The sequence below is a fragment of the Symphodus melops genome (genome assembly GCF_947650265.1).
Source record: "Symphodus melops genome assembly, chromosome: 13".
NCBI lineage: Eukaryota > Metazoa > Chordata > Actinopteri > Labriformes > Labridae > Symphodus > Symphodus melops.
In genome coordinates, this window is record NC_136703.1 from 22,527,846 (window position 1) to 22,546,632 (window position 18,787).

General features: G+C 42.6%; 2 protein-coding genes across 3 annotated transcripts; both read left to right on the plus strand.

The window, feature by feature from the left end:
- Nucleotides 1-256: 256 nt before the first annotated feature.
- tfcp2 (transcription factor CP2) lies at nt 257-11,124 on the plus strand. The gene is made up of 15 exons (XM_079360195.1): nt 257-1,106; nt 2,478-2,629; nt 2,943-3,019; nt 3,184-3,289; nt 3,516-3,622; nt 3,863-4,015; nt 4,104-4,214; nt 4,677-4,765; nt 4,890-4,956; nt 5,750-5,843; nt 6,611-6,701; nt 6,824-6,930; nt 8,094-8,236; nt 8,336-8,387; nt 8,507-11,124. The coding sequence occupies exons 1-15, from the start codon at nt 814-816 to the stop codon at nt 8,542-8,544; spliced, it is 1,680 nt and encodes a 559-aa protein (XP_079216321.1). The 5' UTR covers nt 257-813; the 3' UTR covers nt 8,545-11,124.
- A 75-nt stretch (nt 11,125-11,199) lies between these two features.
- Nucleotides 11,200-17,683, plus strand: csrnp2 (cysteine-serine-rich nuclear protein 2). 2 transcript variants are annotated; one of them, XM_079360017.1, is made up of 5 exons: nt 11,200-12,213; nt 13,970-14,166; nt 14,263-14,525; nt 15,290-15,586; nt 16,336-17,683. In XM_079360017.1, the coding sequence occupies exons 2-5, from the start codon at nt 13,983-13,985 to the stop codon at nt 17,287-17,289; spliced, it is 1,698 nt and encodes a 565-aa protein (XP_079216143.1). In that variant the 5' UTR covers nt 11,200-12,213; nt 13,970-13,982; the 3' UTR covers nt 17,290-17,683. The 2 variants fall into 2 exon arrangements, with proteins under 2 accessions (XP_079216143.1, XP_079216144.1); XM_079360018.1 differs by having other exon boundaries at nt 11,201-12,213; nt 13,970-14,142.
- Nucleotides 17,684-18,787: the final 1,104 nt, after the last annotated feature.

Sequence of the window (18,787 nt, forward strand, 5' to 3'; positions counted from 1 at the left end):
AGAAGGGAAACCTTTAAGTTTGGTGCTCTTTGTCTTTTTTTTGTTTTGATTTTTGGTCAGATAAATAAAATAAACCTGGTCTATTCAAATCACTCCTTTTTTGTGTGTTCATATTCCATATGTCCGTATAACACACAACTCACCTTCACATCAAATCGAGGAAATGTATTTTCCTTAACTTTAAAAAAACGCCTTAAATCAGTGAATTGCCCCTCTTAATTACATTTTGTTATCACGGCCACTGGCAGGTCATGGCAGCAATGAGCGCCAACGTTCTTATTTGCTACTACAATGGACGAACACGAAGAAGAAGACGAAGGGGAAAACCCGGAAGTGACGTTAGCTCCTTTTCCTGGCGAAGATAGATAAACAAACAAAATCGATACATTCATTTATATTTATTTAATAGTCTGCGCCAACTGTACGTGCCATTTTCTTTATGTGTGATTACGGTGGTTAATAAGTCAAAGTGAATCCCCTCTAAAAGCTCAAACGAAGGAGTAGCATCCTACCTGCTGAGCTGACGTGCTATGTGGCTAACAGTAGTTAGCTCGACATGTTTATTCTGGTACAGGAGGGTGAGGGCGACATAATGGCATGAAACTGGCGCGGGGTTAAGCTAGAAAACTGCATTTCTATCTACAGGTATGTTGCTTAGATGTAGTTAATTGTCTTTAATTTGTGTCATTAATTTTCTGAGTGTTGAAAGTTGAATGGTGGAGCATGTCTTAGTTATATTTTTTAACATCAGCTGCGTAAAAAAAGGTGAGAAGAAGCTTTACTGTATGTTGGCCAGAATGATAACCCCTGAGTATGACCCGAGCTGCTAATCCAATCATCTCTCTGGATTTTGGTGGGAACGTGGCACATTTTAACCAGCCACATGTTGTCACTGTCTGCTTTTTAAAGATTGAGGGGAAGCAGGTCAAACTTGGCTCTAAGTTTTTTGCAGCAACTCCGCAAATCTCTCTCCTCCTCGTCACCATGGCGTGGGCTCTGAAGCTGCCTCTCACTGATGAAGTGATCGAGTCTGGACTGGTCCAGGACTTTGATGCCAGTCTGTCAGGGATTGGACAGGAGCTTGGTGCGGGGGCATACAGCATGAGGTATTTACAGTCTGTGGGTACTGTGAGAGTTGTTTTTAAAAGGGGTAAATCCTCTGCTTCCCATGTTAGTCTTGACTCGAGTGCTGCTGGCGATACACTAAAACGTACCACCTTGCATGTAAACATCTTAACAGTCCAAACGCTTTTCAAGAAGGTTATGAATGTCTTTTGGTGTGATGGGTTTCATTATGTATTATATTCTTTCAGTCAACACGTTTGTAAGTGAGAGGAAACACACCACCTGCTTAGTCATAAATATCAGTCGTTTTATGTATCTGAAATAAGAGTACAACAATGTATTTGTAAGACTGATTAACATGCTTTATAGTTTGTTTCTCATTTAGACAAAGGTAAATGTAATAAGATAAGATGATCCTTTATTCATCTTGCAAACAGAAATTTACAGTCTTACAGGACAGCAATTAAGCAAGCAAATAATTAACAGTACACAGTTTTTGGAGTGTGTGTTCTCTCATCTCATCTAGATATTCTTTATAAAAACATGGCGTCTTATAAAGTTAAGTTACCAAATCTATTCTGTAAATGTGCCAGTGTTTCACATTTCCTCTCATGTAGGCCTTTGAGTCCCTGTGAGCGTGCAGCTTGTGCAGAGACATCTCGTCACACTGCACAAACGTTGCATGAATATGTTTGGCTCTGCTCTTGGAGATAGCAGAAGGGGAAATTAATCAGCACGTACAGATGAAATGCAAAGCTGTGCACGGCCTGGTGACTATCAGATTAAGTTTACACTTTGATGAATTTTGATTTGAGCTTTGGGGCTATCACTATACAGATAAGGCCTAATGCACAAGTTCTAATATATGTTCAAGCAGTGCAGTGCTTTATTTTTCTTATTAAAGATTTTAAAATAAAACTGATATTTAGGACATCTGTAGTCATTTTTTATGTGATGGGTATTATGTGAAATCCATTTAGGCATTGATGACTCAGCCACGATGACTCTCTTTTGTGTCATTTATCTGCATGCTTAAGTGCTCTGTAAAAGATACTGCCCAGGCTGTAAAGAAGGAACCCACCTGTTCCTAACATTCCTCTGTTTAGAGAAGCAACGAGATCCTGGCTGGACACCATGGTATTTAGAAAGGTTGCTCTGGGTGCAAAGCTGACTAACACATTATCCCACCATCCAGCCTGAAGTGATGTGTGATGATGGCTGGGAATATTTAACTCTCACTCTTTGAACTCTGATGATTTTTTCATGAGGTTCAAAGTAATCAGAATGAATAATTAAATGTGAGGAGTTTATTTCCTGTCGGACTTGTTTTGTGAAAATGAAACGTTGAACGTGCCTCGCAGTGAGACGATCGGTGCACTCATCCCATTCTTCTTCTTATCTCTGTTACACAGCGATGTTCTCGCCCTCCCCATCTTCAAGCAGGAGGAGTCCAACCTGCCTCCAGACTCTGAAAACAAGATCCTTCCCTTCCAGTATGTTCTGTGCGCAGCTACCTCGCCAGCTGTCAAACTGCACGATGAAACACTCACCTACCTCAACCAAGGTTTGCGTCTGGTTCCCAGGCTACGTGTGCTCTGACATCCAAAACAAAGAGACCTTTAGTTGAGCTGTTTAAGGTGTTTTATTACCCAAATGAATGTTGATCTAAAGACACAAATGAATGCCATTTTTTCCATATTAGTTAAATCAAACAACAGTTAAACTTTATAGCAAGTGTCTTCTTGATCACTTGGAACATACTGTAAAATAATCCTTTTGTTTAGTGACTCTAAATGTCTAATAAACAAACAAACTGCAGAGGCTTGATAGTTCCTGTAAATGTATTTTTATTCACACGTGTGTACTTGTCATTGCAGGACAGTCCTATGAAATAAGAATGCTTGACAATCGGAAAATTGGGGAACTTCCAGAAATCACTGGTAAAATGGTGAAGGTAAGACTGACATTCCAAGTCTGTCATCGCAAACCAGTAAAAAAAACATTCATTTTTAAGGGAATGAATCAACCTGCCTTGGTTTAAAAAAAAAAAAAAAAATATATATATATATATATATATATAATATATAATGGTGAGATCCTCATTTCATTGAATTTCAGAGCATCATTCGTGTGGTGTTTCACGACCGACGGCTTCAGTACACAGAGCACCAGCAGCTGGAAGGCTGGCGCTGGAACCGGCCCGGGGATCGCATCCTCGACCTGGGTGAGCACTGACTGAAACATTCTCTGGTCTACTGCTCCAGAAGTTTTGTGTGGATCTTGTGTGCTGTGCAGCCTTGTATGTTTAATAACCGTTCAGTAGGTTTTTTTTATTTTTCAAACCTGACAAATAATTTCAAGATTGAGATGATCGTGGGGGATGTTTAAAAGGGAAGGTGTGCACTGAGAACTCGTGTGGTAACAGCCTGTTTCACATTGATCCATTGCAGATATCCCCATGTCCGTCGGCATAATCGACCCCAGGGCTAACCCTACTCAGCTTAACACTGTGGAGTTCCTTTGGGACCCGTCAAAAAGAACCTCAGTTTTTATCCAGGTAGCATGATGGACGACACTATTCTTCCCCTTTATTTTCCATTTAGTAAAAGCAACAGCAGTTCTCTGAAGCTGTTTGGGCTTTTGAGCATCATGGAGATAGTTTGTTAACATCTCGTGTACTCATCAATCCTGTTTGCAAACATAGTCATCCCATTAATTACTTACACAAATGCTCTTTGGTTGGATGTGACGTCATCATTCTTTCGTAGAGTTCAGTTCTATATTCTTTCCTTTTTAGGTCCACTGCATCAGTACAGAATTCACCATGCGTAAGCACGGTGGGGAAAAGGGCGTGCCGTTCCGCATCCAGATCGACACGTTCAAAGAGAACGAGAGTGAAGAATACACAGAACACCTCCACTCGGCCTCCTGCCAGGTCAAAGTGTTCAAGGTGAGAGGGAGGAGAAGAAGCGTCCGTGTGCCGCAATGCAAACGTGTGCCGTCACTCGTGTAAATGATTCTTCCGTAACCTGCTTCAGCCCAAAGGTGCGGACAGAAAACAGAAGACGGACAGGGAGAAGATGGAGAAGAGGGCGTCGCAAGAAAAAGAGAAGTACCAGCCCTCCTATGAAACCACGATACTGACAGAGGTTAGTATATGACTGCAATATTAAAGGGATGAAGCATATCATGTTATGTAAAAATGTCACTGAGGAGAAGAACATGCTTTTAATGTCCAAAATGGTTTTGGGGGAAAAAAAAAAATCCAAAGTGTGATGTCTGTGGATCAACTATCACTTATTCCAGTCAAATGTACAAGTTCATTTTCAGATGTTCTGTTTACTCAGTGAAATGTTGAAACATAGTAAACTAAAAGTCATCACGAACCCCGGCGATATACAAACTTACAAACACCCTGTTTTCACTGAGCAACCGCCTCAGACAGAAGAAGTTCATTAGATAAAACGAAAAGCAACGAATCCTCACGCACGCCGTAAGAAACAACAAACGATGAATGTTTCCCACTGATTTTTATTCCCTTAATGGATTCATTAACTCGACTGCCTCCTCTCGGTCGATGCCTTAAAAACGTCTGTGTTGGTGTTTTGCAGTGCTGCCCGTGGCCTGAGGTCACATACGTCACAAACTCTCCGTCTCCGGGCTTCAACAGCACACACAACACTTTCCCAGTGGCAGAAGGGTACGAGTCTCTGACGGCTTCTCGTTTTCTACTGCTTGAATTTAACATCGAATTTTGAATTTAAAATCCCCCTTTTGTGGCTGTCGGCATGAAGAACATGATCCTTTTCCCCCTCCCTTTTTAGAAACGGCTCGCCAAACCACCAGCCTGAGCCCGTCGTCCAGGTCGCAGACGTGAGTGTGTATCAATCTGTAAGTGTAACTCCCTCTCTTACTTCTTAAACCTGCACCACTGCATGTTCACATTCACTAATGCAACACTGACATCTGGGTGCTAAACCTGCGCCTCCCAAGAGATTATTTAAGGCACTTTGCAAACACACACACACGCACACACAGAGCACTGGAAACACAAATATTAGAGCGCATGAGGCATGGCACAGTCTGACCTCTTCTCTCTGTAGCACACAGTGTGTTTCATGTATGAGACCCAGTAAGCCGCAGCATGAGCTTAACCTTTCTCATAATACAAGTTGAAAGACAAATCAGAACTATAGGGTGAACTCACAAACACAAGACATGAGAGAACTTTGTATGGAGGCGAGAGAAGCGGCTAACAGTTCTTTTATTTAACCTTAAGAACATGACACGTGGGATTATTTCACGCTGTGCACCCTCTTTATTTGCTGTAATGATTTTCTGTTTGTCGACTTCAAAACATGGAGAAATATTAGAAGAGAGTTTAACCAGAGTAACAGTGAGCGTACTAAACCTCTGCACCATGAAGTCGTCGCATTATTCTTACTGAAATTACAAATGAGCTCTGTGTTGCTTAAAAACATCCTGGCTCATTGATTTTTATGAGAGCACATTTGCTAAACTACAAAGACTTCAGTTTTCAATGTTTCTTGAGTAAAGGACGTAATGTTGTGTGGTATCAACTATAGTTATGTAAAACAGTATTTTCAGTGATATCATTCAGGATTGTTTCAGTTAGTTGTGTGATTTTTTTCTCTTTTTTTTTTCTTCTTCTTCTTCTCCCAAGAATTTGTTACCCACAGCGAATCCACAGGACGCACAACAGTGGCTGCTCAGAAACCGCTTCTCACCCTTCTGTCGACTCTTCACCAACTTTTCAGGTAAACTGGCTCTTAAATACAGCTCATCAGTCATTTAAAGCGCTGTGTCCACCTAGTGTGGGTTTTTTTCCCGGGCAGAAAAGTGTTGGCGGAAGAAAAGCGCTGTACATCCGTTCTGTCTCTATGGCAACAGTCTGTTGACAACGATCGCAATATGACCGACATGGCTCTGTTACTTTTTACTGCACGTTTTTATATTGGAGATAATTTTGTATCTGATAAGCCATGTGGGTACAAAACTAAAGGGAATATAATACTTTTGGAAAAGATTGCGGTGACATCGACAGAACCTTTCTGAAAAGATTTTCAAGTTGAGCGTTCGGGAAAAAAAAGCTGCTGTGCGGCTGTCGATGAGGCTCCTGAACCTGCTGCAGAAACAGATGGCTCACGTCACTCAGGCTTCACGAAATTCCATTTTTAAAGAACGCTGTAAAAGTGTAACCACCTCATTTTAATTGTAGAAAAGGTCTTGAAACAAACCATGAAAAGACATGAGTCAGAGTTTAGTGTCAAACAATGTTCTTCTCATGTGAGATGACTCGGACTCACCTGCACAGGGACTGCAGGTGAAAATTAATCCTAAACTGGCACCTCATTGAAATGTAATGAATGTGTATGGGCCGAGTCACTTTAAACTGTATGAATAAATAAAATAATGAATATCACACGACGAAGGAGTGAACTGCATTGATGATCGGAATGGCCGTCTCTCCTCATGTTGTTGAGATTTGTTGGATTTGAAAAGTTCTTGTTATTTCGTGTACCAGGGGCTGATCTTTTAAAACTGACCAGAGAGGATGTCATTCAGATCTGTGGTCCAGCTGATGGTATTCGACTTTTCAATGCACTGAAGGGACGGTGAGTCATCTTTTTATTTTTTTATGAATTACATCTCGTAATAATGTGCTTTCGTTCAGATTTAACAGATTTTGCATATCTCAGGAAGTATTTGTAAGTTTCTGTGTGCACGCCGTCTACAGGGTGGTACGCCCGAGGCTGACCATCTACGTCTGCCAGGAGTCTCAGCAGACTCGAGAACAGCAAACCAAACACGAAAACGGAGATGCTGCTGCCAACACTTTCTTTGGTGAGTGCTTGTTAATGGAGAGTTGAATTCAGGACAGAAGGAGGGAAGGTTGAGCTTCAAGTAGCCGTAGCTCAACCAACTACAAAGTGATAAAGATGAGACGGTTGATACCAGTCTCACCTCTGTGGGATATATTAAGTAACTCCTTTAATCATACAGGTGAACAGTGGCAGGTTAAATAAAAGGTTCATCCTACCACCACTTGATATTTTTTACACATTGTGTTTTTTAATAATCAAACAAACATGGATTTTGTGTCTGTAGCTTTAAATGTAAATGAGCTGCATCTGACCACGCCCCTCTTCTCACTCCTTGCCGAATTGTGAGAAGGCAGACACAAAGGCAATGATGAACACCTAGCTTTGGGGGTGTCACCTGTCGTGTGATGTCACAAAGGGGCAGTCTTCAAACGGCCTTTTTGAGAACACATTTTCTGAACGGTTGAGCAGACAAAAGACGGAGAAGAGGGACTTTTTTCAGAGGGTTTTTTTTTTTTTAGAGAGAGACAGTGTTAGAAAAACACGGTAAAGTGAATTTAGAATAATATGTGACCTTTAAGATAAAGTGCATCTCTGGTGTCTCGGCTTGTGAGCCATGACTAAGACAAGAGAGTCAGGCGTTAATTCATTTGATACTTAACAAATATTTTATTTAGAAAAAAGAAAATACAATAACAATATGAGGTGTGTTTAGTATCAGCAGTGGTGTACATGTTTGTTCGTTACCATAGAGTGTTGTTACATGTTCAAGAGTGCGCTCAACATAAAGAACTAAATCAAACAATTGGGGCAGGTGTTGGTCTGGTTGAAAGAGAGAGAGAGAGTGGCACAGGAAGCTAGCTTTTATATCCTGGGAGGAGCAATGGATAATGGGGCTCGAGATCTAGCAGGATGTAACGTCAACTTCTCAGCGCCGTGAAGAAAAGACGTGTACAATAGTGCATAAATAATCACACTCAGACACTCCAACCCAAAGCCGTCACACTGGGCACTGTGTCCTTTGTTCTACTGTTAGAAGTCAGGGAAAGATTTTTCCTGTAAAGTGAATCTGCACACAAGAAGATCAAATTTGATCTACACAGAACACGTGAAATCTTAAGACCCGCACAAATTGATTTGTAGTTAATATTTTTGATTAAAACCTGTTTTTTTTTTGTCCTACAGTATATCATGCCATTTACCTTGAAGAGCTCACGTCTGCTGAGCTGACAGAGAAAATCGCTCAGCTTTTTAACATCTCACCACTACAGATAAATCAGATCTTTAAACAGGGACCCACAGGAATCCATGTACTGGTTAGCGATGAGGTAAGATGTTTGTTTTTCTGTAATGTTGGTTCGCATGCTCGTAAACAGCCCCAGCTTGTTTCCCTCCTCACTTTAATACTTGAACTGTCTTTCGAACAGATGATTCAGAACTTCCAGGATGAAGTGTGTTTTGTTTTGGACACAATGAAAGGTATTTGATTGTGATGAAGATTACCTGCCTCTATATTTAACAAGCTTTGATGAGCTTCATCAGTTTATTTATAACACATTTCCCACCTGCCATGTTTTCCTATTTTTCCTTTCTTCCAGATAACACAAACGACGGCTACCACATCATCTTGAAATGAACGCTGTGCAGGAGTCAAGCGTCGCTCTCTTCTCTAGACCCGATCCAGCAAACCCCTCTGGAGCGTCATGCTCCTCCCTGTTCCTTGAACATGTGGAGATTTCCTCAACAATCCTCCTGATGCTTCGAGGAGGAAAAATCAACTGAAGCACACAGCCCCCTCCTCAGTAAATCGTACTGTCTAAACTTTTTAGGGAGGGGTGAAGTAACGTTCTCCTTCTTGGCCTGCCTCTGACTCCCTTTTAATAGTTGCATTCTTCTCTGTTGCTTCTGTTTCCTGAGGTGAGGTGAGTGGCCCTGCAGCTGCTTTGTCTCTTTACTTGTTAGCTGAGCATCAGGTGTGCCAGGACTCCCAAACAGTTTGTTGTCTTTTTAAACAACCGACAGCCAAAAAAAAAAAAAAGAAACGACAAATACAGGGCTGTGATGCAACGTGACTCTCAGTCAGCAGTGCAGCATGATGTCTGGTCTTCATGCTAGGAACTACTCTTATCTGCTGGAAACATGGTATAGCTAGACGCAATCACACAGTCGCACAAAAGAAGCACGAGAGGAAAGAAAAGCAGCATCAAGTCGGACTTCAAGGGAAAGTGTTGGAATCAGGCAGTGCTCCTTCAGTTGTGTGATTCATTGTTAAAGCTAACATCCGGGATCTTTGGCTGGTTTGAGCTGTTACTTTTTTTTTTACTTGACTCCCAAACACTGTTTGGTCGTTTTAGTTAGTGTAGAGCCACAGACTGTATCGAAGAAGTGGATTTAGCATCTGTTACACCACCCTCTGATCCGTGGCCTACAGCTTTAAAGCTTTAAGGTTTGGCATCTTGAACATCATCGGACCTCAAGATCCCTTCTTGTTAATCTTAATTTGAAGATAGCAACGCTGTTTTCCCCCCGACATAGAGAGATAGTTTCTATTGTTTTCCCATGAAAAATGATTTATTTATATTAAGTGGATCATTTTCCAGTGATCTAGAAAACAAAACAAAAGGCTGGTTACTGACATGCTATGCTGTCATTGCCCACAGCAATGACTGAAGTAACGCCGATTTGTTTTTGTACAATTTTAACTCTGGAGATGTGAGCTCATCAAGTCTAGATCTCAAACAGTAATTATTCTTTATCACAGCTGATCATGGTTTTGTATTTTTTTTTTAAAGCTGGTTTTATACACCTGTGGTGATTTCACACAGGGACAAAACTCCTGTAAACTTCCTGAAAAGTTCAGGGTGAGCAGCCACACATTTCAATCCGACCTTAACCGTAAACTTTCCTGCCAGCCAACTTGTAAATTTTTCCGCCTGTAAGTCAGAGTGAGCCGATGTGAGAACACATCAGGAAATATTCAGGTAAATTCACTGAGTCACGGCTGTGCATGTAATAGGTCTATTCCATTGTGTTTTCTGTTTGGTACTGTTGTTTTTATCTGCTTTATTGTTGTTACAGTAGAGTGAACTACATGAAACATTGACCTAAAGTAAAAATATGTCACCATTTCCCCCCCTTTTTTTTACGTTGTTTTCAAGCAATTAAGTAAGATTTCAGCCGCAGCCTGCCTGAAATAATTCCTGACTTGTCAGGGGTGCATGTGTGAAATCACCTCTGGTCTTCTTACTTGCCCCCCTGTTGGTGTTTAGAAAGAATTCAGACTGCATTGCCTTCTTTTTTTGAAAGTTATTTCCACTTCTTTTCCTCAGTCTTTGTGTAGTCAGTGCTTGTACTGGCCCTCGTGGTTGTTGCTTAAGAATCTTGAATGATGAAAACACAGTCTATGTTATGATCATTGTTGCAACACTGGTACACTTTCCCTGCTCCATGAGCTTTCTGTCCCTGTCAGTTAATTTAGCTTTTCATTAGGCCTATGCTTTGCAATTTTCCAGCATTATGTGTACATAGATAATTAATTTTAACATACTTTATTCATTTCCCATGGAGCCATGTGTTACTTTTGCAGTTTTAAATGAGTCTTTTACATTCTTGTCTCCTCCAATATTTCTGGATGTAACCACTTCCATTTACAGATCCGTGTGATGTGCTGTTGGGCGCACCAGAGCTGCATGTAAACATACGTGGTTAGTCTGTGTTGAGTCCTTTGTACTTCAAATTAGTAAAAAAAAAACCTTTGCACATCCATTTCATAAGGCAAGTGCAAAGGAGAGAGAGAGAGTCCATCGAAAACTTAAAGCTCAGCTCCCACACACTGCAAACAAACATTTATTGGAAACATTTTGGCACTAAGACCTTCACCAGGCAAACCTTTTCTGTGGATTGTTTTTTTTAAAAACTAAAATCCTTTTTTGTGATGAAAATTAGCTCAGAGTGGCCCAAGTGATCCTTAATGTTTCTTCCTCCTTTTATTTACAAACGGAGAGTATTTGCTGTCAGACTTCAGGATGTGCCAATGTTGAATAAATCCAGCAACGTTTGTTACCGAAGCGTTATCGATAAGTTTTTGTTTGCAAGGTGGGAAGGAGTTTATCTTAAAGATGGAGTTCTTTGCACAGCCTACATGAAATCTATTGCTTGACATGTTAAGTATCCATCTTAAACCTATCTGATCAGCATTATTAAAATTTTACTCAATGTACTCTCTGTGGCCTGTTGTCCTTTCTGTGGTTTTGCACATATAAAAAAATGTGTTTTTCAACTTTAACCCCAATGTGTGTTAAAGTCCAAAGAAAGCGATTATTTAATTTAATAGAGCATCCTTTTGCTGGATAGATGTTAAAGAATACTACAAACATGCACAGTCATTTAGTTGTCATGGAAACCAGCTTTAGCGAGAGAAATGATGATGTCACAAACTATGAATGAATATTGACTTAAGGTTAATGTGTGTTTTTTTTAAGACATCTGTGCCCTGATAATGCTCACTTTTGCACATTTTCTTTCTGCACACTATGAACAAAGGAAGCCTGAATTAGGGAGGTCAACTTCATTTCCCAGCATGCTCCGGCGCAGGGCATGCCTGTGATGTCACAATAAGTATATATACGGCTACAGGGGAAGAATTTCTTCCTCCATTGTTACATTGTAACAACCTGGGGCCGGGGCGGAGCGGGGAGGAAAGACGTCTTCTCGTTTGGACATTTGCAACATTTCGACAACAACTCTAAATTAAAAAAAAAAAACCCAAAGAGCCTGCCCGCTTTAACGCGAGAAGAAAACCAAGTAAGCACCGCCGACTGGAGCCGCCCCGGTGAGGAAAAAAAAAAAAGATAAACCAACACAGATGTCAGCGGATTTCTCCATCGCAAGCTTTTCCAAGATAAGACAATTCATTCGGCTGTTTCAATAATTCAAGCTGCAACCGAGAATGTGTGGAAACAAGTGGCAGCTAATCATATGACGCCCCTTTCCTATCTCTTTAAATACAGAGGCATGCTACATTTACTCAGCTCTAACAGGCAGTGTGTGTAGAACAATGAACATGGAGCCTAAGTAGCCTTATTATAGTCAGAGAAAAGTGTGAGAGTGCAAATTGGCAGCCACGCAACAATTCAGCCAGGTCTCCACGTTTGCAGTCTGGATCTTTTAATTCAGGGTTCTGTGGTTCTTTTTGGCACAAGTCATCTCAAAGGGCGTTGAAAGATTGATGTGCAAGTACACATTGGGAAGAGAAAACAACCAACCAACCAACCAGCTTGGATTAGGGTCCCTGCTTCTGCCCCAGGTAAGAGGGTTTAGTATTTCATTAACCGGGCGATTTGCCATTGTGTGTGTAAGAAATGGGAGAATAGAGAGGCCGGTTACACACTGATAATCCCCCCCACCCCCCAAACACACAGTCTGGTCCGTTGCTGCATGTACATCATTGAAATATATATATTTTTTTTTAAAAAGACACCGAGTAGGAGACAGAACAGAAAGAACACTGCAGGCTGTCACTGTCTAACTACATGTTAAAGAAACAGGACAGATCACTGTGGTTTTCTCAAGAGAAATGAGTCTACTATCAAAATCCAGCCTCTGCTCCAGTCGCCCTATTTCTACCGGAGTCCCAGGTGGTTCACATTGATGCTCTAACCCCACCAGCATCTTCACTGAACGGTGTCCTCTCTCATCTCAAACGGGACGATCAATATTCACATGTAGCAGTATTTATCTGCTGTGTCCTGAATGTTTGCACAGTGACAAAGACATAGCTCATAGGCTTCACAATACTAATGTAGTAGTTCTGATTATGTTGAAAAACCCTACACAGCCCTGCATGACTCATCAATCAATTAATCTGTATGTACATAATGCCAATTCATAACATGTGTTAACTGGAGACACTTGACAAAAGAGCAGGGAGAAAAGCCTCACTCATTCTGAAACTAACAACAGTGACCCAACATTTGTCCATGAGTTTGACACATTATTCCATAAATGACATTAATGCAACATATACATTAAAACTGCATTATTTTTGTTCCAACTGATTCGACCAAATAATGACACAAACTACAGAAACTCCCGAAGCGTTCCCTTAAAAATGTCTTCATTCATCGCTGAAGGCTTTTGGCAAAATCATACTGCACTGAACGATTATGTCTGCTGCATTACATTTACGATAGAGTGTGTATAAGTCAGCTCCAGGATCAGCTCATATATCATCACCACTACATCAACTCTCTGTTTAACTTGAGAAACTACATGTAATCTTCTCAATCAGATATCCTTCTGAATGTAAAGGCTGGATTTTCCTTTTTTAGAACCCCAAATTTGGCTGATGAAAATGCCTCATTTTGAGCTGTCCCATTTAGTAAAGAAGCTGCAGCGTGTAGCTGTCAGTGGTATTTGATGTGTCATCCCAGGCCCAGCTGAAGAACAAAAGAATTTTACACATGTAAAGTGAAGTCATTTCATTTGATTGCCCCTGCAAGTATCACACTTTGTGTGATGCAGTTCAAATACAAAGCCATTGGGAGAGACATATCCATCCCCCCTCCAACACACACACACACACACACACACACACACATCCCCTCTTCTCTCAGGTCGGTCAGCTTTACCTTGACAATTATCCATCCCCGTTGTGCAGATTAATGCATCAGATAAAAAGTCTGAGGAGCATCTGCTTTAAGGCTTTTTGGATAAACTGTGCTAGTTGCCATGGTGATGTTTGCAGACCCGATGATTTCTATGTAGGATTTCATGAGAAATATTGTGGGGGGGGGGGGGGGGGTTAAGAGGGAAAAAATGTTGGAGCTGGAATACAGATGAAAAGAGACAGGAGCAAACTGCTGATGTCATCTTTTGGTTTCTGTGCTCAGGAGTGACCTCACAGGAACAGTTTGAATCAAATGTCTGACAACAGGCGCATGATGATTCTTTCTTTATTTGTCTTTTTTGGTGTGTGTGTGGGGGGGGGGGGGCATCCTCACTGTGAATCTACTTTTTCACATCCTTTGTGTTGCTCAACGTGTCTTCCTCTGTGCCCTCAGAGAGCGAGTTTCCATGGAGGCAGCTTCGCCCCTCAGCCTCAAACGCAGATATGAAGAGGTGGACAACGGCTCTCCATTCTCTACACCTAAAGACTCTGACGATGACATCTCCAGCAGTGACAGCGCTGACAGCTGCGACAGCCTCAACCCCCCTTCCAGCACCGCATTCACCCGTAAGGAACAGCAGAAGGCACAAGGCAATACACTTTAAGACCCATTCGATGGATCATTAGCTGTTACAGATAATTAATCATGAGTAACATCTCCTCCCAACTTTCCCCTTTTCCCCTCAGCCACCTCCATCCTGAGGCAGCACAAGCCGTCACCGGGGGGAAAGCGGGTACGCTTCGATGTGGTGACGGTGTACTACTTCCCCCGGCGGCAGGGCTTCACCAGCGTGCCCAGCCAGGGGGGCAGCTCCCTGGGCATGGCTCGTCACCACTCCTCCATCAGACGCTACACGCTGGGAGAGTTCGCTCATGAGCAGGAGACGAGCCACCGACACACCTTACGCCAACACCTGCGCCAAGAGAAGCTCAACGCCCGCAAGATGAAGGTAACGTTCGGATAGCAGCTGAGAGAGCGGGGCAGTGAAAGAACGTCTCTCAGTCAGCTGATGTGAACAGTAATATTAATAAAGCACAACATATATTACAGCTCTAAAATGCAATCTTGGACTTATCCGAAAAGCATTTAGCATTTTATCATCTTACTCCGCTCACCTTCTGAAGGCTGTTTATTGTACTCGGCTTTTCACTTTGACATAATCCGATTGCTTTTGACTTGTGATAGTGCGTCTCACATTTCACGAGTCTTGAGAGGTGTTATCAGCTCCAACAGAGACAGATTTTCTAAAATAAAGCTGTGAGATTTATTTGAATTGAAAAAGGAACGGAATAACTGTTTCAAGCCCGAAGAGGTCAAACTCTCCAACATTCATTATTCGACCGTCTGACTACTTAGGACTGATAAGTATTTTTACTTTCCTTCATCATCTCCTAATCAACAGTATATGTCATGGTGTACGCAAAACACAGCAGGGTTTTTCAAAATAAGGATCCTTTATGCATCATTGTTAACAATTCAAAAGTGTATATATTTGTATAACTGCTGCAGCCAATTATAAGCAGATAGAATTATTTAGTAAAAAGTACCTTTACTTTGCAGCATTCCTGCTTTCATTCTAATAATAATAACAAAGTCTAAGTATGACATGATGAAGCTACAGTTGGATCTTTTTCAGACCATCACTCTTTCTAATAAGGGTTTCAGTGTCTTATTGTGTACAGCTCACACAGATCGACACTCTGTCGTCCACAGCTGACGAGAAACGGCACAGTGGAGTGCGCTCAGGCTGACCTGCTGACTCTGGAGGACGTTTCGGACGAGGATTTGGACGTGGACGGCGTGGAGGTGGATGACTGTTTCTTCCTCCAGCCTCTGCCCACGAAGCGTCGCCGAGCCCTCCTCCGAGCGTCTGGGATCGCCCGCATAGACGCTCGGGAGAAAGCCGAGCTGAGAGCCATCAGGGTGTCGAGGGAGGAGTGCGGCTGCGACTGTCGCTTGTACTGCGACCCTCGCCACTGTGGCTGCAGCCAGGCTGGGATTAAGTGCCAGGTAAGAACGTCCAAAAGGTCCATGTGTCTGTGCACAAGAAGAGATCTGAAATCTGACTTCACTGCTGAATTTAAATGTCTGCCAAGTCAAATGAGTGCTTTATTTTCCCACAGGCCTTATTCCGGAAAAATCTTCCTCCTCATAAAATTAACGATGGCTGAATTCCATTAAGCTGGATCATCTTCAGGGTTCTTAGTCTTGTGAATGCTTTCTCATTGTCACGGCTCAGTGTGACAGTTGAATCGAAGTCATCATCATTATGACATTATTAGTCAACATGTCTGCTGTGAAAAGGATTCTTCCTGTCATTGTAATGACTGTGAAGGATTTAAAAGTCAACTTTAGGTCTCTGTGAATTGATGAAATAAAAACTATGAATTATTACAGCCATTCCAACAATGATCTGTCAGTGCAATGAAAAATTAACAGCATACAATACACACAAATTCATACCAATAATTCATATATCAATGTATTCTAACGGACACGCCCCTGGAAACAGAATATGAAGATTCTTGTATATCTTGTGCATGTTGTCATCAGCATGTCAGTGTGACAAGGTTTTAAACGGCTTCGATTTTTAAATACTACTTCTTTTCCAGATGTTGTGCATAACAACATGTTATAAACAACAGGTTTATAAAAATGCCACCTTAACCCTAACCGTTCTAAAACACCTGTAGGCACCAAACGCCTACATTCCTATGAGAATGAAATAAGACCCTATCTTTGTATCCTTTCTCTTTCAGGTGGATCGAATGGCTTTCCCGTGCGGCTGCTCTCGAGACGGCTGTGGTAACGCAGCGGGCCGCATCGAGTTCAACCCCCTCCGCGTCAGAACTCACTACCTGCACACCATCATGAAGCTGGACCTAGAAAAGAGGAGGATGCTCATACAAGGGAACGGGGAGCAGTACGCCGATTCTGACCTGCTGTCGTCCCCCTCCTCCACCTGCCCCAACTCCCCAGACCTCTCCCCTGTCACCGGCCTGGACTCTGAGCTGGAGGAGAGCGAGGTGCAGACTGTGGTGGAGGTTCAGGATCTCCTGGCAGAGCAGGACATCCTGGAGCGAGAGAACGAGACGGCTGTGTTGCACCTGCAGAGTGCAGAGGAGCAAGAGAGGAGGGAGCGGGAGGAGGCAGAGGGGGAGGCAGTGCAGGAGCTCGATGGCGGGCTTGCAGAGCAGCCTCTCTGTCTCCTGCCTGCTGCAATGGGAGGAGAGCAGGTGGAAGTGCCCGGTGTAGAACAGGTCCTCCTGCAGGGGCCGTTTCCTACAGGGGCCACGGTGCTTTGCATCACTGACAACCAGGAGGAGAGTCCCTCGGACCTCCTCAAAGACTCCTCCTCTCTGCTCTACTATCAACTTAGTCCAATTGAGCCCGCAGCATTCGAGACCCTGCACAGAGCAGAGAACGCCAAGCAGGAGGGGTGCTTTGTGAAAGGAGCAGAGTCAGGAGGAGGAGGGGAGTGTGACCAGAGGAAACAAGAAGGTGCAGAGGAGGAGAAGGTTGGTAACCGTGAAGAGATAATCTGCAGGGAGGGCTCGGGGAAAACTTTGACTAATGAGAATCTGTGCTCAGAGCCACATGTGGAGATTCGTCAGGAGAGACCCTCGAGTCCCCTGCAGAGCCTCCCTCAAGACCAGTGCCAACGGGGCTCCTGCATGGAGGGAGGAGTAGCTCCACCTCCTCCCGAAGTTTAGATCTCGCTTCGCTGCAGATATTTTGCACAACTGCTTCATCTAAGATGGAAAAAAAAAAAAAAAAAAAAGTAAATATTTCACATTAATTACTGCTATCATGACGAGAATGATTACAGGTTGCAATCTTTCGTAGGAGATTGAGTATTAATATACACGAGAAAGGGAGGAAGCTGAAAGCACATGCAGATCACTCCCCTGTAGTAATAAGGATGCAGTAACAAGGCAGCATTGTGCGTAGTTGTGTTGGGGGTGGTGGATGCGGCCTTAATGGAAAACCCCTCCGAACATTTGTGTGGAGTTTGTCGATGAGGGAACACGTCAAGTATTGCTCCGTTGACTTCCAACGCAGCAAACTGAAAACACAGTTTGTTAAAGCTGACATCAGCTTCTCCTTTTTTTTGGAGGGGGGGTGCGGGGGTGGGGTGGGGGGGGGGGAGGAGTTATGAAGCTATCGACACACTAATCAAATAATGGCTCTGCAGTGCACAGGAAGCCGATGTGTTTGAAAAACGTATCCGGCTCCATTACAGCAAACGTGCGCTCTGCTGGGAAACCAAATGAAGGCCTCCGCTGAAGATAGACCTTATAATCCTGGAAATACTTGTTTATGTGTACTGTATATGCATTTGCGGAAGAGAGGGAGAGAGCGTCGAAGTTGCTGCTTTTTCGAGCTGTATGCACATTACGAACTAAGCATCAAGCAACGAAGATCTGAGGGCAGTGAGTGCTGCACGCTCTGCTGTTACAAAGTTACAACCAACGTTGACCAGCAGGCTCGCTGTTGCTCTCGCTCTCCTTAGGCTGCTCCTGCAAATGCGCCCCATTCATCAACGAAAACCTAGTTTACTTGTAGTTACAATGCCTATGATATTACTTCTATTTCTTTGTGTCTTTTGTGGATTAGATGCTGTTGGTTTGAAGTCCTGGCAGTCTGTTTTTGTTTTATATATATATTGAGTGAAAGAAATGTGATTCTTCTCCAGTTAGGATACAACATCTCCCTCAATAAAAGGAAGAGGGGATTCTGGGTGATGTGGAATCTCATGTGAAGAAAATAGCATTTAAAGAGTCAGAGAAAGTAGTAGTTATACAAAACAATGTGATGTAACTAATTTATGAAGCAGATTGAAGACAACCTGAATTTGTATATTTTATGTTCAATGTGTAAAGTGTGCATGTGTGAGTTTGAGTCTACTTTACATTCGTGCATCGTTTGCGAGAGAGGATGCCGTGTGTGTATACGTACTGTACCATGAAGAAAAACGGGGTGTGTTGTAGTGAGGATACATATTTAATCCCTGAAAGGTGCTGATGTCACAGATTTACACGTCGCTGATTTCCCTGCCTGCCATCCTGAGAAACGGGATTTCACGGAGATGTTTCTCGATGACTGAATGAAAAGTGTCGGAGGGCGTCTTGTCGGTACGCAATAGCTACTGCACTGCTAATCACTAATGTGGAGATTCTTGAACACGTTTTTATGTCATTGAAATGCAAT